This window comes from Phoca vitulina, unplaced genomic scaffold (assembly GCF_004348235.1).
Source record: "Phoca vitulina isolate PV1807 unplaced genomic scaffold, GSC_HSeal_1.0 scaffold68, whole genome shotgun sequence".
Lineage (NCBI taxonomy): Eukaryota > Metazoa > Chordata > Mammalia > Carnivora > Phocidae > Phoca > Phoca vitulina.
The window spans coordinates 5,254,506-5,276,642 of NW_022589771.1; the positions used below are offsets into that span (position 1 = coordinate 5,254,506).

Consider the following 22,137-nt stretch of genomic DNA (forward strand, 5'->3'; position numbering starts at 1 on the left):
AAACAGTATTTTTTTCTGATTATAGAAAGAAATACAAATCTCCATTAGTATAAAGATTATCTGACACCTCCCCATCCCCAAACAGTTACTGTTATTATTTGGTTTGTGGTCTCCTAGAATTCTCTGCTGCTTTCTGGCTGACGATGGAGATGTCCTTCTAGGCGCTATCCAACCTGGTGGCCACTAGCCACAAACGGCCACTGAGAGCTCAAAACGAGGCCCGTGCAAACCAAGGGCCTGAACTTAATTTTGTTGCATTTTAATTCATTCAAATTTAAAGAGCCACATGCGGCTAGTAGTTACTGTAGCTATGTATTTATCAAAAAACAAATCATAGAGCACGGTATACTTCGCTTTTGTAACCTGTATTTTTCACTTAAGATATCAGACCTCTTTCCAGGTCAGAGTACAGAGCAACACCCCTTTTAATAGGCATCCAGTGTCCTCCTATCTGGCTGTAGGAGATTTTATTTAGTCCAGTCCTTAATAACCAACCCTTAATAATGGCTTGGTTGCTTCTAACATTTCGTAATTATAAACAAGCTGAGATAAACACCCTTATACCTATCTTTGTACACACTGTGTGATTATTTCCTTAGGAAGACTATAAATGCCAGTCAAAAGGTACATGCATTAAAGAGATTTTTTTTTTTTGGATACATATTGAGGACTTCCGGAATGGAATTTCTGGAATTTTCTTCCAATTTACACTTCCACCGGCCATGCTCCCTCACCTATTCTTTACCAACTTGTAAGGTGAAAAAATTCTCTCTTCTGTTTACATTTGTATTTCTTTAACTATTGCTGAGATTGAACAACTTTTCGGACGTTTCTGGCTATAGTTCTTGTTTTCTATTTTCTAGCTCAGACATTTTTCCCGGTTTTCCAGGAGAGGGCTCATATTTTCATTACGGATTTATAAAAGCTCTTTATATTATACACGGGACACCTGCTGCCAGGACACTTTCCAATTGTTCACTGTTTAATAAGCCTCAGAAAGCAATCGATTTCTACAGTTTTAGAGTCAGCCACTTTACTGAAATATTTATATGAGTTTCCTATTATTATTTCTGATAGTTTTAACTGATTTTCTTGAGTCGTCTAGATATGCAACCCTATCATCTCCAAGTGATTCGTTTTGCCTCTTCCTTTCGGTACTTACACACTACTCCCTTCCTCCTCTAACTGCACTACCCGTACTTCTAGAACAAAACAGCGGGTATCTTTCTCTTGGCTTTAACGGGACTACTTCTGGTCTTTGTCCTTTACAGTGATTTCTCTTAGCTTATTAAAGAAGTGGCCATTAATCGTGTTCTAATTAAGATTTTAAATTAGGAATGCGCAGGAAATATCACTGATCATCTCAGCATGTATCTAGATCAGTATGTTTTTTCCTTTGATCTATCATCACAAGGGATTCAGTTAATTGATCTCACGAAGCCATCCGTACATTCCTGGGCCGAGCCCGGCTTCTTAAGGTGCTGGGGGACGCTGCTCCAGGATATATTACTTAGAATTCCTACACTGTTTCTTCTAAATGGGCTGTACTGTTCCCTTCGTTCCCGGTCAGGTTCTGGATCAACCCGAAGTCCCCTCCCTTCTGCTCCAGACGGCGGGTACTTCTAAAGTCGAGGGAGCCTGACCAGAGCGCTCTCCGGGCAGGGCAGGACACGGGCCGGGGGAAACTCATACCCAGAGCTGCCTTCAGAAAGAAACCCAGATTCAACCTAAAGCTACCTCAGATGTTTAATACACCTTTTCAAAAGTAATTTTTTGAATGTTTCTGTTTTGGGTACGGACAGTGCTACCCGCTGAGCTCGGGACCCGGCAGCCGTGAGCGGGGGGGCTCCGCCCTCGCAAGCCCGCGTTTACCGGGCTGTACGCACAAGGTGAATTCTTCTTCCCAGCTGAGGTCGGTGGCGTGTGTCGCGAGGGCGCTGAACTTCTGAACGGGATCATTCAGCCGAACTACACACTGTGGGTTAATGTTGCCTGCAATCAAACAAAGGGGCATTTCTATTTTTTAAATTGCGTTATGCGCATACACATTTTGCATATAACAGGCTGAATTAAACGCCTGTCTTGGCTCACCCACGTCTGAGGGACTGCTCTTTATTTCATTTGCCATTAACAAACTCTCAAAGCACCTCACTTAGGGTTTAAGATTTTCGATCCCCAACTTGCTATCCTTTGGCCTGGACGGTGGACCTCAAGAGCCCCTGCTCCCCGCCCTGGAGGAGGGACACTCCCCAGGGGCAACATTACAACAGCAGATGTGGCCCCCACTTTTGGACAAGATGACCAGCTTGCAAAAGGAGAGGCCTCTGGGGTGACCCCTGAATTTGGGGACACCACACAGAGAACCCATATCCCTACTTACGAGGGGTGTGCTTTTATACCTGACTCAGCTCAGACAGAGACCTGTTTGGGGGTCTGTGATCTGGGGGATGGGACATGTCACTAGTCAACAGTCCTTTCTGCTTCTGGGCAATGCCTGTCCCATGGCACAGAGCTGTGAACGTAATGTGTAACCAGTAACCACTGGACCGGACACCGCACAGCGTTAGGTATTCCACGCACATCATCGTACTGATCTTCACGATCACCTCTGACGGGAGACACGGGCCCAGATGTGACCTGCCCACAGAGGCCAGGAACAGGGACCCCCGAGGACATCACCCACAGCTGGCTTTGCACAGTCTCGGTTGCTAAATGTGGACAGTCTGTGCTTTGGGGACCGGAAGACACTCCCTGCACATAAGTAACCCGTAGCAGCTTCAGACAATAAAGAATTCATTCCTGTTCTCAGCAAAATCGAATCGCAGTGCAAGGATGGGTCCCATTCCAGGCTGCTGTGCATTTGGGGTCTGGGCAGCCATTTAGGACCACCTAAAAAGAAGGATCTGCTCTGCAACACTTGTCCTCACTCAGATAACAGCCTCTCCTAGCACTGGAGGGTCCCCGATGGGCCCAAAGCCCTTCTGACACTCTGTAAACCGCCCACGTGGTGCCCCGTCTTCTAGGAAAGGAGAAGGTGCACATTACGTAGCAGTCAGGGATGCTCAACATGTATTTACATGTTCAGTAGCTAAAAAAAAAGGGGGGGTGCCTTCCAGATGAAAGAAAAGGGCAAGGTTACGATTGCATTCCTTTTTTCCCTCAGCCTTCCTGCCTGCAAAATCGGGACGGCTGTTTAACGGTCTCACGTTACTATTCTGGTTTTCAGGGCCTCTGTGCTCAAAGGCAGGATCACACTGCAGACCCAATTGGGGGTGCCACGGGAAACCCAGAGGCCACTGAGAACCTGCAGGTCACCCCTTGCTCTGCTCTGTGGTGGAACAGTCACTTCTATTGCTGGCAGGGCCCCCCGCGCCCCCCAGGGCTTCCTGCAGCCTGGCCACCTGCCTGAAGCCCCAGGATCACTTAGCAGCGAGGCTCGGATGTTCTTCACCAGTAATCTGAGTTCGTGAGCCCTTGGAGGTTTGGGAGGGCAGGATTCCTGAGGAGTAGATGAAGTGCGTTGTAGATTCTGCAAACAGAAAACCAAGAGCAGTGACCCAGGGACAAGAAGAGGCAGCCACCTACCACCTGTCACGGGGCGGGGTCTTGGGGACAATCCGCACGGGGGGCCTGACCCTGTGCTCGGCTTGGGAACAATTTTCCATTCTTATGGCAAGGGAGGGTCCCAATCCACCATAACCTCTTGCCCTGCCTGGGAGCCTTTTACATCCAAATAACCCGAGTGAAGTAGCAGTGCGCTCAGCCAGAGGGGCTCCCCGGAACCTGGCTGTGAGTGGAGCCCGGAAGCAGAACTTGCCTTGGGTTCGCACCTGCCCCAGGCCAGGTGGTGACGAGAACGTGGGAGGCCCTCTCCAGGCTGCAGGCGCCCACTGCCCACCGGCACCAAGCCGGACACTGGCCTGACACACACGGCAAGGGCCATCAGGCAGATCCGCCATCCAGGTGGGGAGTATCTAAGTGTCATCCAGGTGATGCACAGAGGCAGGTGCCGCCGGGACCAGCGTCCATTATCATGTCCGCAAATGAGCATCGAGGCGTTTCCACAGAGAAAAGGCTCCTCTAACCGTTTCCCAAACTGGCTTCCTCCCTTCCCTCACGGCTGTGAGTGCTCCTTAAAAGGGGTCCGGGGACCCCTGGGTGGCTCAGTCAGTTAAGTGTCTGACTCTTGGTTTTGGCTTAGGTCATGATCTTGCATCTGTGGGATCGAGCCCCAGGTCTGGCTCTGTGCTCAGTGTGGATTCTGCTCCAGATTCTCTCCTTCTCCCTCCTGCCCACTCTCTCTCTCAAATAAATAAATAAAATCTTTAAAAGCGGGGTGGTCCCTTAAGTACCAAGGTCTGGGAATCCTGGAAAGGCTTCTCAGAGACATCACAGGTCTCTACACAAACAGAGCCTTCCAGGAAGGGACCCTGGGTACTGATCTGACCTCAGATGTTTTTTGGGGGAAAGCTTACCAACCTCTCAAGGTCACCATTTAGAAAACACTACTGTGAACCAGGACCTTGCCAACTGTGAGCTGCAAGAATTGCAAAAGTCCTTAGGATCCAAGTCAGTGAGCACAAGGGCCAGAGCGATCACATGTCTGGGATGGAGATGAAATATTTCAGTTGTCTGTGTGTGATGGTTAATTGTATGTGTCGATGTGACAGGGTCACGGGGTTGCTCAGGTATTTGTTCAAACGTTGTTCCGGGTGTTTCTGTGAGGCTATTTTTGCATGAGATGAACATTTAAATCAAAAGACCCAGTGAAAGAGATTGCCCTCCCTAATGTGGGTGGGCTTCATGCAATCAGTTGAAGGTCTGCTAGAACAAAGGCTGACTTCCCCTGAAAAAGAGGGGGTTCCTCAAGCCTGACAGGCTTCATGCTGGGATATCAGTTTTTTCTTGCTTTCAGACTCGAATGGAGACACCAGCTCTCCGTGGCTCTCAAGCCTGCTGGCCTTCAGGCCGGAACTACGGAACTCCACCGCCGGCACTCCTGGGCCTCCAGCTTGCTGACTCACCCTGCAGATCCCGCGGTTCGTCAGCCTCCGTAATCACGTGAGCCAATTCCTTATAATAGGTTTTGGTGTAGATGAATAAATACACATTTTGTATATAAATATATGATTGGCTCATGCAACTACGGAGGCTATTATATAACTGGATATTTTACATATATATAAAAAGCCACCTTGCTTCGGGGGCACGTTCTCATGGCTAATTGGGTTTCCCAGCTACCTCAGTCCTGGAAGGATGAGATCTGAGGCCACAGGCCGAGTGGACAGTGAAAAGTCGAGTTTCGGCTCCAGAAAGGCAGAGGCTCAGGGCTAATTAGGCCTGGACCATGTGAAGCCGCCCAGACACCTGTTCTCCCGTCCCACGGGGCTCTGGAACCCCGTGCCCTGAACTTGCAGCTCGCCCAGCAAGCAGTCGGGCATTCTTGTTCTACCACGGCGGGCGGAGGAACATTCAAAATGCACGCAGGTTCTCCAGGAGGGGGACCGGGATCCCTAATGGGTCGTGAAGCGCCACCCTCCGCGGCTCACCTGAACGTCCCTCACGTCCACAGGCTTGGTGCTCAGAACGACCGACGGGGAGGCAGCACTAACCAGGCGCCTCAAGATATCCTTGAGGGTTTCAGACACGGCATCGGTCTCCGCCACCCGGTCCTGCCAAAAGAGGGGGAAGCCGCCAAATCATTTCCTGACTGTGCGCCGTGCGACAGGAGGGCAGGTGCCAGGCGATCGCACTGCATCCCCGGGACCAAGCACGCGGGGGGCAGCCCGAGCTCCGGGACGTCCGATCTCCTCTGGGAGACAGGGTCCTCCTTACTGATCTCAGAAGTAATTCCTGCTCCTTATTTTTAAAATGGTAACAATCAAGGCTGGTGCAGTATACAAACATGTTGCTGTCTCTGTGTAGACCCCCTCGGACAGGTGTGTTTTTTCTTTCTCGCATGACATTGGTCATTTTTTTTTTTAATTAAAAAGCCTTCAAGTAAATGAAAGGGCCCAATAAGAAAGATAAGCTTGTAGAGGAACAAAGCTGGATGATTTATATTATCAGGTGTCAACTCCATAAAGCTATAATAATTACTCCCCAACAGAAAGGCGTTCTTGTGTTCCAGAATGTTCACAGCACCACTATTCATAAAGCCCCAAGCTGGAAACCACCTAAGTATCCGTCGATAGCTGAACAGATACATCGATTGTGGTGCGGTCACAGGGAGGAACGGTCCACCCTCTGGTGTAGACGCCCTCGCTGCGGGGCTCCAGCGTCCCCACCCTGCTCAGGGGACAGGACATCTGCACGCAGGGACTCCCACCAGGACCACAGGCCTAGGGAAAACCTCCCGCCTTGCAGAGGTGAGCCTGCGGAGGGCTGGCTGGCTTGTCACAGCAAACTTAATCCCACTCTGCCCATTACTGAACGTCTACTCTCTGTTAGAAACTCTAATAATTATCAAAACAGCTAACACTTCCATCACTCTTAGGCTATGTCCGGCTCAAGTCTATGCACTCATATGTATTAACTCATTTAATCTTCGCAAGCACCTTGAATATCATTATCCCCATTTTGCCGACGAGGAAACCAGCACACAGAGACGTTAATTAACACGTGTGGGGTCACAAGGCTCACGAGTCTGCACGTAAAACCACCACGCTGTCGTCTCTCTCTTCAATAGGTCCTTGATATCCCTATCTTTCTTTTTTTAACGGAGGTCAAATTCACGTCACATAAAATTAACCATTTTAAAGTAGACATTTCAGTGGCATTCAGTGTGTTCGGTGTTGTGCAGCGACCATCAAGAGGTCATCGCTTACCCTATCTCTCACCCACCAGCAGTCACTCCCCGCCCCTCCCCACCCCCACCCTCTGCCCCTCCCCACCAACGGCCCTGACCTGCCCCTGATCCGCCTGCCACCTGCATGATTTGCCTGTTGGGGAAGATCTCCCAGCAATGGGCTCCCACACACGTGTTCCGTGTCGGGCTTCTCTCACTCGGCATGACCTTCCCAGGCTTCCTTCGTGTTGGTAGAAAGCGTCACAGCCTCACTGTTTTTCTTTTTTTTTATGGTTGAAAAATATTCCATCATGTGGATGGACCTCATTTTGTTTACATACTCAAGTCTTTCTTTAACCCCCATGACTTCCTCTCCCTTTACAGAGGAGGAAATCAAGGGTGAAGATGAGTGTTGGGGTGCTCAGATGTCCGAGCTCCTCCCCAGATGAGCAGCTGGCTCGGGCCAACCCCCTGCCCCCCGTAACACCACATCCACCAGAGGCCCCAGAGGCTTGGGTCCTGCGCCCACAGGACCGGCTCCCAGGGGGCTGGCTTAATGCTACACTTGGGAGAGTCTCGCTTCTCATTCCCGTGGGGAGCACGTGCGGTCAGAAAAGCCCATGGGACGCTGGGGGGACAAGATGCAAACATGCCACCCTCTGGGTAAGAACGGGGGAATAAGCTTGTTTTTGCAAAAAGAAACCCGGGACAGATAAACACGAACTAATTAATGAACAAAGTTATAGTGTGCAGGGGTGGATGGGGTGGGAGGGACAGGGTGGAGGCTGGATGTCTGAGTAGAAGGTTTCACACAATTTTGACTTTTGAACCGTGTGAATATTTTACATTTTCAAAAAAAATCCGTGTAAATTTACAAAGATGGGGGACAAAACCTAAAACTGAGTCCTAGCAGGAGACAGCGCACTCAACTGATACCAAGCTGGTCCCCCAGCACACAGAGGAAGAATTAACTCCAGGGGTCCTGGACACCGGGGTCTGCCCCCCTCGGCAGGGCATTCTGGTGCAAAGGCAGGTGCGAGTCAGCCGTGGTGCTGAGACAGCAGGCCACGGGAACGTTCTGCGTGCACGGCCGGCCTGACCACAGCGCAGGGTGGACCAGGAGATGCAAATGTGGGAAGGAAGAGGAAACAGGACAGGAACCGGGCCTCCTGGGAAACAGTCCGAGCCCCTGGTGTGACCGAATGGCCAGGAAAAATGACAGTTCAGATGTATGCCAGTTAGGAGTTACAATTCAAGCTTATTCATCTTAAAAACAACAAAAAACTGCATGCATTATATCAAGGCATGAAAGGTATAAATAGGTATGGACAAAGGCTTACAGTCACATACTTAGCTGTTGGGGATCTCTTCGTGGTTGAACGAGAGTCTGAAACAGAGCAAGACTGCGAACAACCATCATAAAAATCCCACCCCTGCAAAGGAATCACTAATCAACTGAGCCTCTGGCATACATGATTTTGCATGATCTTTCCAGCCGCTGAAAGTGACCCCAGTGTGACTTTATCCACCCACTCCCTGCTTCCAAATTCATTTCCTCCAACACTTCGGACCGTGGGAAGCAGAGAGATTGCCTTCCAATTTGAGATGCACTTTTGCAGAAACTGGGGGAGAGACGCCTGGCCCTGGGAGCCAGCCCACGGCCGCAACCTGAGCTGTCTGGGGAGTGCCACAGGGAAGGACAGAAGGTCTGACGAGCAAGCATGACAGCCCGTCGAGGAACCCCGCGGCGACAGGACGTCAGTGGTCCTCAGCCTTGGCCGCACAAGAGCACTAGAAACAATTCCAGGCCCAAGGAAACCTGCATGGGGGGCATCAGGGGGCAGGCCCAGGGCTTTCTAAAGCTGCCAGGTGATGGCAGGTGCAGCTGGGTTGAGGGCCCAGCGTTACATCCAGCACAGCCGCGGTCCCTCCTGCCCCGTCAGGATGGCCCCATGATCCGGGAGGAGGGGAGAAGCCTGCCCACATGGGAGGGGCGCTGGGCAGAGCCTCTATTCCCCAGAGCAGGGGGTCACGATGTGCATGTGTTCTGACATACGCCGATGGGGGGAGGGTCATAAAAACCCACAGACTGACCTCCACCGCTGCTTTGGGCTGGACCGTAATGGCCGTCTCCGGAGCGCTGATGAAGGACCACTTGATCTGGATGTCCTCTCTCTTCTCTGTCATGTGGAGCTCCAGCTATCAAAACACAAAGTGACCGGAGAGCTACACGCTCTAGCAAAACCTCCACACGCGTCCGTGCGTGTGTCCGTGTGCATCTGAGTGTGTGTGCACACGTGTGTTCATTTATTTCCCTAGACGCCTGCCTGGCCGCCCCTTGCCTTTCGAAATGGGAAGGAAAATTCTAAACTCCCTGGGCCTCCCCTTCACCCCACCCCTCCCGCCAGCACCCTGCTCGGCCTCAACCTACCAGAGGATTCTCAGCATTGGAGGCTGAAGGCCAGGTGTCATTAAAGCTCTGCAGTCTCTCAGTGAGGAATTCTCTGTGCCTTGGATTCTCTTCTGGGAGTGATAGCAAGGCACGCAGGACAGGGAGGAACGGGAGGGAAGGGGGATGCTTAGCCCAACCCCACGCTCCCACACTCCCTGAGGCTGTGCACATAGCACACGGTGTTCTCATCCTCTCTTGCCTGGGCCAACGCACGCCCTCCAACTGGACTCTGAGCTCTTGCAATAACCCATCGGATTGGACCCATCTGTGGTGGCAGCATAATGCCCCCCACCAAAGGTGTCCACACCCAAGTTCTCGGAACCTGTGAATATGTGACCAGATACGGCAAAGGGGGCTTTGCAGGAGGGACCAGGGTAAGGACCGTGAATGGAGGGATAATGCTGGGTCATCCCAGCGAGCCCTCAGAGATGGAAGAAGAAGGCAAGAGAGCAGGCCAGCGAGAGATGCCCTGCAGATGGAGGGAAGGTGCCAGGAACTCAGGAATGAGGTGGCTTCTAGAAGCTGCCAACGGCCCTCAGCTGACCGCCGGCAAGAACACAGGCCCTCAGCCCTACAGTCGTAAGGAACCGAATCATGCCAACAGCCCAATGAGCAAGGAAGCGGATGATCCCAGAGCTTCCGGACAGGAAGGTCGCCCGCCGGTGTTACCCTGTGTTGGACATCACGCCTCCAGAATGGGGACATAATACATTCATGCTTTTTTTTAAAAATTATTTATTTTTTAGAAAAGAGAGAGCGAGAGCGCACTGGGGGGTGGGGGGCGGTACAGAGAGAGAGAATCCAAGCAGACTCTGTGCCGACCATGGAGCCCGACGCGGGGCTCGACCTCATGAGCCTGAGATCATGACCTGAGCCGAAACCAAGAGTCAGACGCACAACCGACTCCGCCACCCAGGAGCCCCTACATTTACATTTCAAGCTAAGTTTGCGGTGATTTGCTTCAGCAGGCACGGCAAACGAATACCCCTCCCTTTGTTTTTCAGCCAGAGACTCTTTCCAAAGCACGGATCCTAGCACTTCGCCTCTGTCCCTTCCCCACCCTCAGCAAAGGAGGAAAGGGCGGCTTTAGACAGTACTACCCACCCTCGGGAGCCTCGGCTCACACCAGCACCAGGGTAAGACAGGCGACGCCTTCCCCTGCCCCATAATCCTGGGTGACGCCAGGAAAGGTGCACTTGACTGTGTTGCTGCAAGTCCCCGAGTCCGCCCCCAGCCCAGGCAGGTCGTGGGGCAGCGAGACCAAGGCAGGCCCCCTGTGCCCCTTTCATCTGAAGGACAACAGAACAGGAGTGTCTCCTGCTTGCAGCATGAATAACTGATCGATCTCCAGTAGCTCCCTCTGCTTTCAGAGGGAATCCACAGAGCGGTTTTCAACCGTGTTAAGAGATCCAAGATACAACTGTGTTACTTGTCTCTGAGCTGCATGAAATGGCACATAAACAGCATCTCGGAAACTCCATGTCCTTCGTGGAGGTTTATGGGTCTTGCCGGACTCACTCCATCCTGAGACAGGTGTCCGGCGTCGGCTACATGTGTCCCAGGCTTCGGAGTTATTTTGCAATTACACTGTCCAAAATGTTCGGGGGAGCAGGAGGGCATGAACATCCGACAAGTGCATGAAGTAACACCCTCTTCAGCTCTCAGGAAGGGAGTGTTAGTGACGGGGGCTGCGGGGGGCTGGCTCGCAGAAAAAAAGCCATTTAGGTAGCCAGAAAATCTTGTTTGCCCCGGCTCTTCAAAACCATGTCTACGTAAGAAAAGCACACGGAATATCCTCTTCCCTTGTGGTTGAGGGTGCTGTATGACTTAGGCTCATCCCCCAAATTAGCAGCCAAGCACGGGGACAGAGGAGGGGAAACAAGGGGCTGAAGCCACAGCGACCCCTAAAACAGACCCAGAAATTCACAACGTTCACATGCTGGCTGAACAGAGCTTCCGTGGACCCCTGCTTCACGTGAGGGACACACTGTTATCTGATGCTTCAGGCCACCAGAAATTCCCCTAATAAGCCTATTATGATTATTATATATCTCTGTATAATTACTATAGAAGTCATTATTAACACGATGTAAAATATATACGAGCACACCTCAGAAACAGATCTGCTTCCAGAACACCGCAGTGAAGCAAGTCACGCTAATGTTTTGGCTTCCCAGTGCATATAAAAGTTATATTTAGGGGCGCCAGGGTGGCTCAGTCAATCGAGTGTCCGACTCTTGATCTGGGCCCAGGTCACGATCTCAGGGTCCTGGGATTGAGCCCTGCGTCGGGCTCCACGCTCAGTGGGGAGTCTGCCTCTCCCTCTCCGTCTGCTCCTCCCCCAGTCTCACGCTCTTGGACTCTCTCTCTAAAATAAGTACGTATTTTTGTAAAAGTTATATTTACACTGTACTGTAGTCTATTAAGTATACAAAAGCATTACATCTAAAAAAAGAAAGAAAGAAAACCAAACATGCTTTATTGCTGAAAATTGGTGACCACCATGTGAGCTTTCAGCGGGTCATCCTCACTGAGCACAGAGCACCGTGACAAATGTAATAAGGGAGAAGCATGACAGACGACAGAACCACCCAAATGTGACCCAGACGCGCAGCGAGTGGAGGCTGCTGGAGGAATGTGCCGACGGGCATGCTCTGTGCTGAGTCCGCAGACAAACTTATACAAAAGAGTAAAGGTTCTTTTAAATTTGACTTTTCCCAAAAACTAAAAAGAGGAACGCCCCGTCCAGTGGCTACGCGGGTGTCCCAGCTGCAGAGGACGGCTGGGGTCTGGCCCGGGGTCCCCAAACAGAACCACTGTCCTCACCGCGGATGCCACTCACCATAACTCTGCTTGGCAGCAACACCCCTGATCTCTTTAAACGCCTTGAAAAATATCGCATCTCCCAATAGCGGTAGCTGGGCAACCTCCGAGCTCATGATACACATCCGCACGTGGCTATAGATATGTGTATGCGTGGGTGTGGATACATACGTGTGTCTACGTGTACACAGTATGTGCGTATACATGACGCACACTTTATTTCCCACAGATACAATATAACATAGAAGCCTACAGTTTGAAAATTATGAAATAAATGATTAATAAAAGCCTGGGAAACCAGGGCCCCGTGATCACACCAGGCTTACCCTATGGGTTTATGAGCATCTTCCCATGACTCACTCGATCTACCCAAACTCACCTGTAGATGAAACGGGGAGAGCCGTGCACCGTACATCTGGCGCCCCGTGTCTTCGGGGGACGCGGGCCCCGCGCGGACCAGGAACTGAATGGCCTCGCCCACCACGTGACAAGACACGACCTGGAGGGGGCACGGGATAGGACAGAAAGGAGAATTCGTTCCAAATACCCCTTTAGCTCACTGAATACAATAATCAGGACCTGAGAAGTTAGCAAGGACAAGACTTTAGAGTTCCAAACTTGATAAGTACCCAGATTCACATCTTTTCTGTTACGGAATAGTTGGAAAACTGGAAGCAACATTCCAGATCTTTTCTTCCGAATGCATTTCTCAAGAGCTAAACTCTGTTTTGCCCAAATCGAGTCGTTATATTCTTTCCACATAAAAAGTTTTTCCTGGATACTGTGATCTGTTTCTCCCCACCAGCTGAGTCCGCAGACATTTCCCCGTTCATATGGAGTAAAAGCCATTAGCCATCTCCTCTCTCTAAAACTGAGCCTTAGAAAGAAAACAAGTGAGGGGCGCCTGGGTGGCTCAGTCGGTTAAGCGGCCGGCTGCCTTCGGCTCAGGTCATGATCCTGGGGTCCTGGGATCGAGCCCCACGTCCGGCTCCCTGCTCAGCGGAGAGCCTGCTTCTCCCTCTCCGTCTGCCTGCCGCTCTGCCTACTTATGCTCTCTATCTATCTGTCAAATAAATAAATAAAATCTTAAAAAAAAAAAAAAACTTCTTAAAAAAAAAGAAAACAAGTGATAGATTTTATAAGCAAAACACTTAAAATATACTCGGAACACCATAAATTGTTTCTATCTAGATAATTTTCAACCTACTGTGGCCTCCAAAGATGTGGGGATAATTCAAAGAACATATAAAATATTAAACACTTAGGAAATTATACAGCCTTAACAAGAATAGCATTATAAAGTGAGTTCGCTTAACGACCTATAAGACAAAGACAAGTAATTACACCAGAAATAAACCAGGCCACATTCCCAATAAAAATCACAAAGCATTTTAGAGAGAGAGGTTACCGAACAGAGAAATACCAAGTTTCTGCCATAGAACCCCTCTATAGGAGAGGATCTTCTAGAATGAGGGGTCACCCCTGCCCTCGCAGAAGGCCGAGCAAGCCCCCGGGGGATGATGGGGATGATGAGGAGCCAGGTGCCAGGTGCGCACCTGCTGGGAGGAAGGGCACTGTGGGGCACGCCCGGCAGGTGGCCAGCATGCCAGGCCAGAGCCAAGTCATCAGGAGGCGGAGCGTAAGGCAGGCGGGACCCCCACCTTCCCAAGGGAACACTGCCGGCTGTCACTTGGGAAGGAAAAGAAAATTCTTTAATTCTCTGGTGGATTTATCAGAATCTAAAATAAAATACCAAGTGGAAAGATTATCCAAATAGTTCCTTTATCCGGCCTGCTGTTTCCCCAAGTTCAGGCTAGGACATCAGGCTAGGACATCTGTCCCCTTCTTCTTTCTCATCCCCAGCTAACTCCTTCCTCCCCACCCCCAATAGTCCCGCATCCAGAGCCTCTCCACCCCCATCCCACCACCCCCCCGGCCCATCTGCCCCTCCTGAGGAGACCCCCAGCGTCCACCCCCAGCGTCCACCGTCGGAGGTTCGACGGCACAGAATGAGAAAGGAAAGCATCACTTGCTCTCCATCCTGGCAGACACCACCCCACACCGGTCTCCCCCGTCCCAGCAAGGTCTCGAGAAGGAACTTGAGCTACGTGCCTGAGTTTACATATCTTCATCATGTTATTGCCTCTCCCGAGTTCACAAAAGGTTGGAACAAAAAAATGTTTGTGTAAGAAATGTCGTCTATTCATTTTAAAAATAAATGCTCTATAAACAATCCTTTTTGGAGGAACATATTTTCGTGCCAGATGAGCTACAAACACAAATGACACGACAAGGAGAACATTCGCTGTCCTCGTCTCGACGGCCCGGGGCCTCACACCGCTCTGAGTAAGACACCAGAGGATGACTGCTTGACTCCCATTAGGTCTCTGGAACCTTCTCTACTAAGCTAACTAGAATTTTAGCAATAAAATCCCACGGCTTCATCAGTGCTCTTGAGCAAGAAGGAGTGGGTTCTCCTTTGTATCCAGTTCTAGACAAAGCTTCCCCCCTACCCCATCCCTGGATATGGAGGTGGCCTAAGCACATGATTAAGAGCAAATAAATAAACAAGCGGATTTAGACTTAAAAGACTTTAAAACTTCTAGAATGCAAGACTCCAATGGTCACAATTCCTATTCGAGTCACATCAAGAGAGTAAGTACAATACTAAAGACAGAGCATCTATGGGTCCCAACGTCCTCTCACCGAGACCCACTGGAGGGTCTTCCTGGCCCTAGGAGTCCCGATCCCCCACATAAAACCCGTCACGCAGACAAACCCTTCCTTGGTCTCCCTGCAGCGCTCAGCGGGAGGGCCAAACTACAACGGCTATCCGAGGCTGCCCCAACGTCACAGCTTGGCCCAACGAAATGCTGCTAGCGCTGTGGCCTTGAGCCCAGCTGAGGGACAATGATGGGACCAATCCTCATCCTGGCCGGCCGCTGCCCCTGCCACCCTGGGAATAATAATGCTTCATTTGTCAAATGGACAAGAACAAAATGGAAAGGCTTTAAAAATAAGTAATCTTCTTTTAGTTGCATTAAGGTGTTATCCACAAGGGGGATTAAATTCTCTCAATCCCGGTGAACGGGGGCAAGCCTTCACCATCACACAGGGGACCCCGCTTGGAGCAGCAGAAGGTGGGGGCCCTGATATAATGTTCAGCAGACCCTTCCAGCCAGTCGGCCTTCCCAAGGGGCCAGAATGTCCAGGGCTGACATCTGCCCAAATCTGATGAACAACCCTGCTCTTGACCCAGTCTCCCCTGTCCCACACACACCTGTGTTTATGAGGGTCCCTCCCGAGGTTTTCAAGTTAGCTCCTCAGAGCATCCCGATCACACAGAGCTGTTTACATAGGGCTATGCAATCCTCATCGCTCAGGCTTCCCACTGAGGGACTCTGATACTGATACTGGATTTTTAAAGTTAAGTAGAAACAATATCTAATATCCACAGTGGGACTGAGTACTTCTCCGAGAACAGACGTGAAACTCTGGCCCCAGAACAGGACTTCATGAAGCCAACATCTAGGAGCATAAGGGGCTCCTGTGGAAACAGCCAGCCATGAGCCCACCTGCTTTATGCTTGAGTTATCTTTTTCCAAAGTGAGTAGACAACTCCTCGGTTACATAAACCATTTCAAAATCGCACCAACAGAAAGCTGAACTGTGTATTCCAGATAAACCCCGCTCCTCTCTACAGAAGAGAGCGTTTATGCAGGATGGACTTTGTGGATTGAGGGTCCCCAAGGTGGAGACCTGGTCCACCCCTGCAGATCAAGGGGGAAGGCCAGGCGCGAAGCATCATGGGAATGCAAAGACAAGCACACGTCACTGTCACCGTCACCTGTGGGGTTATGACAGAACAGAGTGGGGGCCATTGTTCACTTTTCTGTGCTCTCTCCAGCTTCAAGACAGAAGCTCAGATAGTCACATATTTAGGCAAATAGGTCTTATCTTGAAACTGTATTCCTTTGTTTAGACTTGGGGCCAAAGAACGCCAGGCCTAGGTAGTCCTGAGTTTTGCTACCGCTTGCCAGAGAAAGGCCTGTAATGTCTTCAAACCTCACTGCACTCCTTCCACGTTCCTTTTCAAGGAAGCTTCTTGTACGGCTGACTCAGCTCCTCCTTCTCTTGGAACACTCTAGAGACCTGGAAATAATTTAATTACTCCTGTCCCCAAAAGAACTGGAATACAGCCACAAAAATGCATCTAAAGGGTTGATGTCACTGAATCTTTCTCCCTATAATCATGCTATACAACATCCTGAGGAAAGAACTCCAAAATGAAAGGGAAGGTAAAGCTCCTTCACTAATCATCCAGAGCTCCCAATGCGGCCGTCCAGACTCACCCTCGTAAATGTTCTTGAAGACAGCACAAAGCTGATTTATAAATGACCATTTCTACTCTAGAATAAGGAATCTTTAAGATTTTATTTATTTGTTTGTTTAGAGAGTGTGAGCAGGGGGAGGGGCAGAGGGAGAGAGAGAGAATCTCAAGCAGACTCCATGATGACCACAGAGCCCAGTGTAGGGCTCAATCTCATGACCCTAAGATCATGACCTGAGCCAAAATCAAGAGTCAGAAGCTTAACTGAATGAGCCACTCAGGCACCCTGAGACTCAGTTTAAAAGGTAAAATGCATTACGGCTAGATATGATCAGAACATCTATGAAGCTAATCCTGTTTGCCCAGGGAAAGATGAAACATACTGGAAACAAGATGGCGGCCCAACCCAAGGAATGCTGGGTGGACGCTCTACTTTATGGTACTGAGGGGCGTGCCGTGAACTACACGGGCTCTGACATCTCACCCTGGCAATACCCCAACCCTCCTCTTGTTGGGACACTTTAAAATGAACAGGCTTTCCAGTAATACTGCACTCCCAAGAGGAATGGTTACTAGGGAATGTGGTTTACTGTGGGCATTCCTTGGCTCAAAAGTCTGTTTGTGAACATGCCATTCTCTTTCATCAACCCTATGTATGAAAAGACACATACGAGACATTTCCTTTAAAATGAAGGCAGGAGGGAATTGTGTCTTCTCCAGGCTGGCTGTTGGTGCTCCCTGCATGGGGCCAGGTCACTCTGTCCCACCTACCCCGAACGCTACTGCTTGATAGTCCAACACACAAGACTCCAGCTTGTCTGTGGGTTCTTTACCCTGTCTTCTCAAGGCAAAGTCAGGCTGCAGCCCAGGATTGACTCAGCCCAGAACTCAGTACAGTAACCCAAAGAGGTGGAGCTCCGGGGAGGCATGGCTCCCATCCCAGGGTGGTATCCACCCTGGGTCTCAGAGGGTGGGGCCTCCAATGAGGTATCTCCGTAGCTGCCTTTGGAAAGACCCTGGTACAAAACAATTTCACAACCTGTTAGCATTTTAGCATAAATACCAGCCTGATGGATACCTCGAATTTCAAGTCATGCAAAGCAAAAAAAAAAATCAACCACGCTTCCCATTTGCAACTAGAGAGACAAACATGGACAACCCGGAATCAGGCCACACTTGGAAACTAAGGGGGCCCACTGAGGTCTAGAGAGAGCGCGGGAGACCCTGGCCACTCTCAGAGTATATTTCAGCACACGAACACGTCCCAGCCTTAGTCAGCCGCACACAGAACACGACACACACCCAGGGTGGGCTGTGGGGCTCCCCGACGTGCAGCGCGGGCGGAAGAAGATTCTGGGGGAGAGTCCATGCAATTGTCCAAGTTCTGTTTGTTGCTGCGGGTTTACAGAAGCAAAGGTGGGTTAGGGCCTCATGCTCGTCTGTCTCTTCCGCTGTCGGGTGGGGGCGGGGGCACAGGGGACAGAAGGATACGGGTGTGAAGAAGAGTCACAGTGCTGACGACGGTGTGCCAGGGTTCAGCTTGTCTCTGGAGGCTGACTGGCTTTGACTCCGGCCTCTACTACTTGGTATCTCTCGGCCAAGTGACTTAGCCTCTGTTCGCCTCAGTTTCTCCCTCTGTACAATGGGCGTTGATACTTGTATGGTGAACACTGATGAGAAGAGACAGAGCCCGTGGCTGCTCACACCTGATGGCATCAGGAGCCGAGGCCCAGGCTGGCCCTCGTTCCCCCCACCACCCTGCCAGGGAGGGATGCACCCTTCGCAGACACCTAACCGCCAGCTCAGAGGGACAAAGAAGTGCCCAAACATGCTCAGATCCACCAGTGTCTCCCTGGCTTCCGAGCTGGGCCCTTCTCCGTGCTGGGTGGGTTATTACGTCTATTCAGAACTGTAACCTACACATGATCATTATACCATTAGAAGCCTCTATTTATTTACGAATGGCACTGCAGACGGGGATAATTACTGTCTTTCACAGGATACCTGGCCTCACACCAGAGAAAGAAAGCCAGCATCACTCCCAGTCTCCGAAGATTGCTTCCAGTGCCACGCGGGACCCTTGTTTTCACCGGCAAGCTTTCTGAATAAACGCTGTGTCCAAAGAGACACACCATGCTCCCTAAAGGAAATGCATGGCTTTCTCGGTGGGTGCCTGTCCCAGCACCACTCCCAAACCCTGATTCAGACTGGATGAGTCTCCATGGGGCCCTTGTAGACCTCTCGCCTCCACGGAACCGAAGGTGGAATTTCTGAATCCACGGACGTGCTGTGGAAGGGCTATTGGGACCTGCTGCGGAGCAAAGAGCTGACTCTCGAGCCACTTGCAATGTAGAAAGGAAGGTTTGTCTTTTCCAGGTCAAACATTCTGGAGCAAACCTCTCCCAGGACATGCGGAAAGAGAACGTAGGTAGAAACTCGTTGCTCTTGTGTAAGAGGGTAATTACACTCTGGGAGAAATAAATCTATTCAGAGCATGTTGAGACTGGAAGGGAAGGCAGAGGAGCCCCTGGAGAGAAGTTTAAAGGTGATGGCTTCAGTGCAGAGTGCCCCCACTGGGAATGTGCGGGGCCTGCCTCCCGCCTCCGCCAGCCGTGCCCGCATACAGTGAGCCCAAGTGACAGGGATGCTTCCGGCCACCGCCCAAGAAGCTGCCCCGCCAGGCAAGCACAGGCTCCCTGTAGGAAAACCCACGACCCACACCACCCGCAGGGCTGCTGCTTGGGATAAATACCTGGGCTTTGTCCCCAGGTCCTGGCTCACGGCTCCTAACACCATTGGATCTCCCAAAGGATAAGAGTGTTTTTTGTGTGCTAAGGAGATGACTGGTGATTGGGGGCTGTGTATGCTTCAGGATGGGGGCTGGTTACTCCCAACACCAGTCATGATCAGCGGGATGGAACTCTCAGCCCCACCCACTGGGGAGGGGACGGGAGGGGAGAGGGGCCGGAGATTGAGTTCAATCGCCAAAGGCCAGTGATTTACTCAATCATGCCTGAGTAATGAAACCTCCATAAAAACCCCTAAACGACGGAGTCTGGAGAGCTTCTGGGTTGGTCTACATGAAGAGGTGCTGGGAGGGCGGCGTGCCCGGAGTCAGCCTGAAGCTCAGGGCCCCTCCCACCACACCTTGCCCTACGCATCTCTCCCATCTGGCTGTTCTTGAGTTGTTTCCTGTATCATGAACCAGTAATAGGAAGTAAACCGTTTTCCTGAATTCCAGGAGTTGTTCTAGCAAATTATCAAACCTGAGGAGAGGCGGGAACCCCCTGACTTTACGGCCGGGGGGTCCGAACTCCAGATGGCCCACACTTGGGATTGGCATCCAACGGGGGCAGTCGTGTGGGGCTGTGCCCTTAGCCTGGGGGGCCTGGGCCAAGTCTAGGGGGTCAGGGTAAGAACAGAATGGAGTTACTGAACACCCAGTGGGTGTGCAGTGAGTTGGTTATCACATGGAAGAAAAGCTCACACCGCTGGTGTCGGAGTGCTCCAAGTCCACGGTGCTCCTACTGAGCCACGGGCAGGCCGTGCATCCGGCCCCCACCACGGGCTCTGCAAGGCACCTCACGCTGCTCCAAGCTACACAAGACCCCCTCTCTGTGTAGGACGTGGGGGTGGGGGGGTGCTGATGAACCAGGTATTTGCCAAGGCGATTACTTTGGCACACGGGGGTCTTTATGGGTGGCAGGAGAAAGTCAAGTGCAGGGTACCTGGAGAGCAGGGCAGGCCCGGTTCTGCTCCCTGGTGGCCTGCGGCGAGACTCAAGACCGAACATGAGTCAGGAAGGCGCGCACAAAGGGAGACCAGGATCCCCATTCCCATCTAGATGACCAGAGACGTGACTATGTCCTCAAGCCCCACGGTCCAGGCCGGACTTGTCCCTGTCATTAGCTCAAGTGCCATCCACACGTCCCTTGTCAGGGCTGAGTCAGGGAGATGAGAAAGATACAGGCTGATCGTACGTCCTTGAAACCATGCTTCTGTATTTCTTTAAACCTTTGTTTGTGGTCCCCAAGTGACGTTATAGATTTCCCTCCTCAAGAACTCTGCAGAGCACAGGAAAAACATGACAGAGTGGACAGAGGGTTCAATATGTCTGAAACCCAGGTGGGGGGTAGATCCTAAAAGCAGCAGAACCCGGGTGCTGGCAGCGTCCTGCGCGATGCAGCGGTTCGAGAACACGAGATCCTGGAGCAACAGTAGAGAGGCCGTGGTCCATGCCCGCCTTCCTCTGACGTACCGGCGTTAAGAATCCCCCTCTGGGACACAGGCAGGAGAAGCTCTGATTAACCTGGCTTGATCCCTTCACAAAACGGCGCCTTCAAGCGTGCCGTGGTCAGCCAAGAAGCCCGACCGTGAGTGGGGAAGGCGGTGTGCAGGACCCACGAACTTGGGGGTGTCCTACACCCAGCTTCCCAGGAGCCAGCAGGATCCCAGTGGGGTCCCCCACCGTGGGCGTGCGCAGGCCACGGGCTGGTAAGTGACAGTGGCCCTTGGTCCCCCCCCAGGACCCACTCTCCCACACCGCTCGGGGGGGCCGGGGGCCTGACACCGACGGGCAGCCAGCTCACCCCAGGACAGCAGTACCTGCAGCCATGACAAGGAGATGACAAGCTCCCATTTCTCACTCGGCCAAGGAAACGTAAGAGTCAAGAACTGTGCAGAAACTCATAAAACGAAACAAGCCCCCGTGCGCTGTGCCATTTGTCTGCGGGACGTAAGAAGCTTCCGAGAATACGCTGTGGGCAGCGGTCCCTTCCCGGGGGGCGCAGGGGAAGGCGGCTCCGTGCAGGGGGCCAGGCGGCGGGCGGCTGTATCGTTTTTAACTTTTTAATGCGCATGCACCGTTTCTGTAATTGTCTTCAAATAAACACGACTTCACCCTCCCCTTTCTAAAGCTGCTTTTCTGGCATTAAATATCAAGGCCTTTAAAAACGGCCGATTGCTCTATCCACCTCTCAGCTCCCCCCTCTACACCTCCGGGCCCGCCCCGCACGCTCCGTGCCTCAGAAACTGGGGCAGTGTCAGAAAACACCAAACAGCAAGTGCCCACCACAAAGGGATTCGGTCCCGATCGGTCAATAATAGAGGGTGCTCGCCGCGCCCAGAGGCACTTCCCATCGGCGGGGAAGCCAACTGCCCTCAGCCCCCCAGTATCATAAAAGCACTGGGCCACCTGCTGGCCCAGCCCCGTCCAGCCCTAACGTGCCATGCGGGTCTCGGCATCCCGTGCTACTGCTGCCAATTTCCTGTTGTACCCCGATACCTCCCAGAGACTTCCCCACACTCATCACAGGGATAAAACAGCACGGACTCCAGTATTGGCAAGCGGGTGGGGAAGGAGAGCCCTCGCAGGGGCCCAGTGGGCGGGGGGCAGCGCTCTGGTGACCAATTCCGGAATAGCTGGTCACTCTGCAGCGGGCACCTACAGCCTAGCAGCCCCGCGTCCCCCCATCTACTTCCCTGCTCGCGCCTGAGGAGGCGGGGGCAGGATGCACGCAGGTTCACCGCAGCCTTGCTGTACTACTGGGAAAGAGAGAACAACTCCATTGTCTATGGGTAGAAGATGACGACAGAAGCTTGGTCCTTCCAGAGCCCCGACCTGTAGGTAAAGCGAAGGAACCAGGGCTGCAAACGCTATGCTAGCGAGGACAGGGAGCAGAATCCGAGGGGGGGGCGGGGTTCTGGGGCTGGAGTGCTCGCCTTCTCCAGCGGGGTCACGCCGGT

At 51.8% G+C, this 22,137-nt stretch overlaps 1 protein-coding gene across 1 annotated transcript in view; it reads right to left on the minus strand.

Moving 5' to 3' along the window:
- C2CD2 (C2 calcium dependent domain containing 2) overlaps positions 1-22,137 on the minus strand; it is a 61,254-nt gene that overhangs the window by 21,090 nt on the left and 18,027 nt on the right. Inside the window, exons 4-8 of the mRNA XM_032392541.1 lie at positions 12,442-12,561; positions 8,882-8,986; positions 5,550-5,672; positions 3,406-3,529; positions 1,887-1,992 (exon numbers count right to left, since the gene is read on the minus strand). Coding sequence (XP_032248432.1) covers positions 1,887-1,992; positions 3,406-3,529; positions 5,550-5,672; positions 8,882-8,986; positions 12,442-12,561 — 578 coding nt within the window. The remainder of the gene's footprint in view (positions 1-1,886; positions 1,993-3,405; positions 3,530-5,549; positions 5,673-8,881; positions 8,987-12,441; positions 12,562-22,137) is intronic.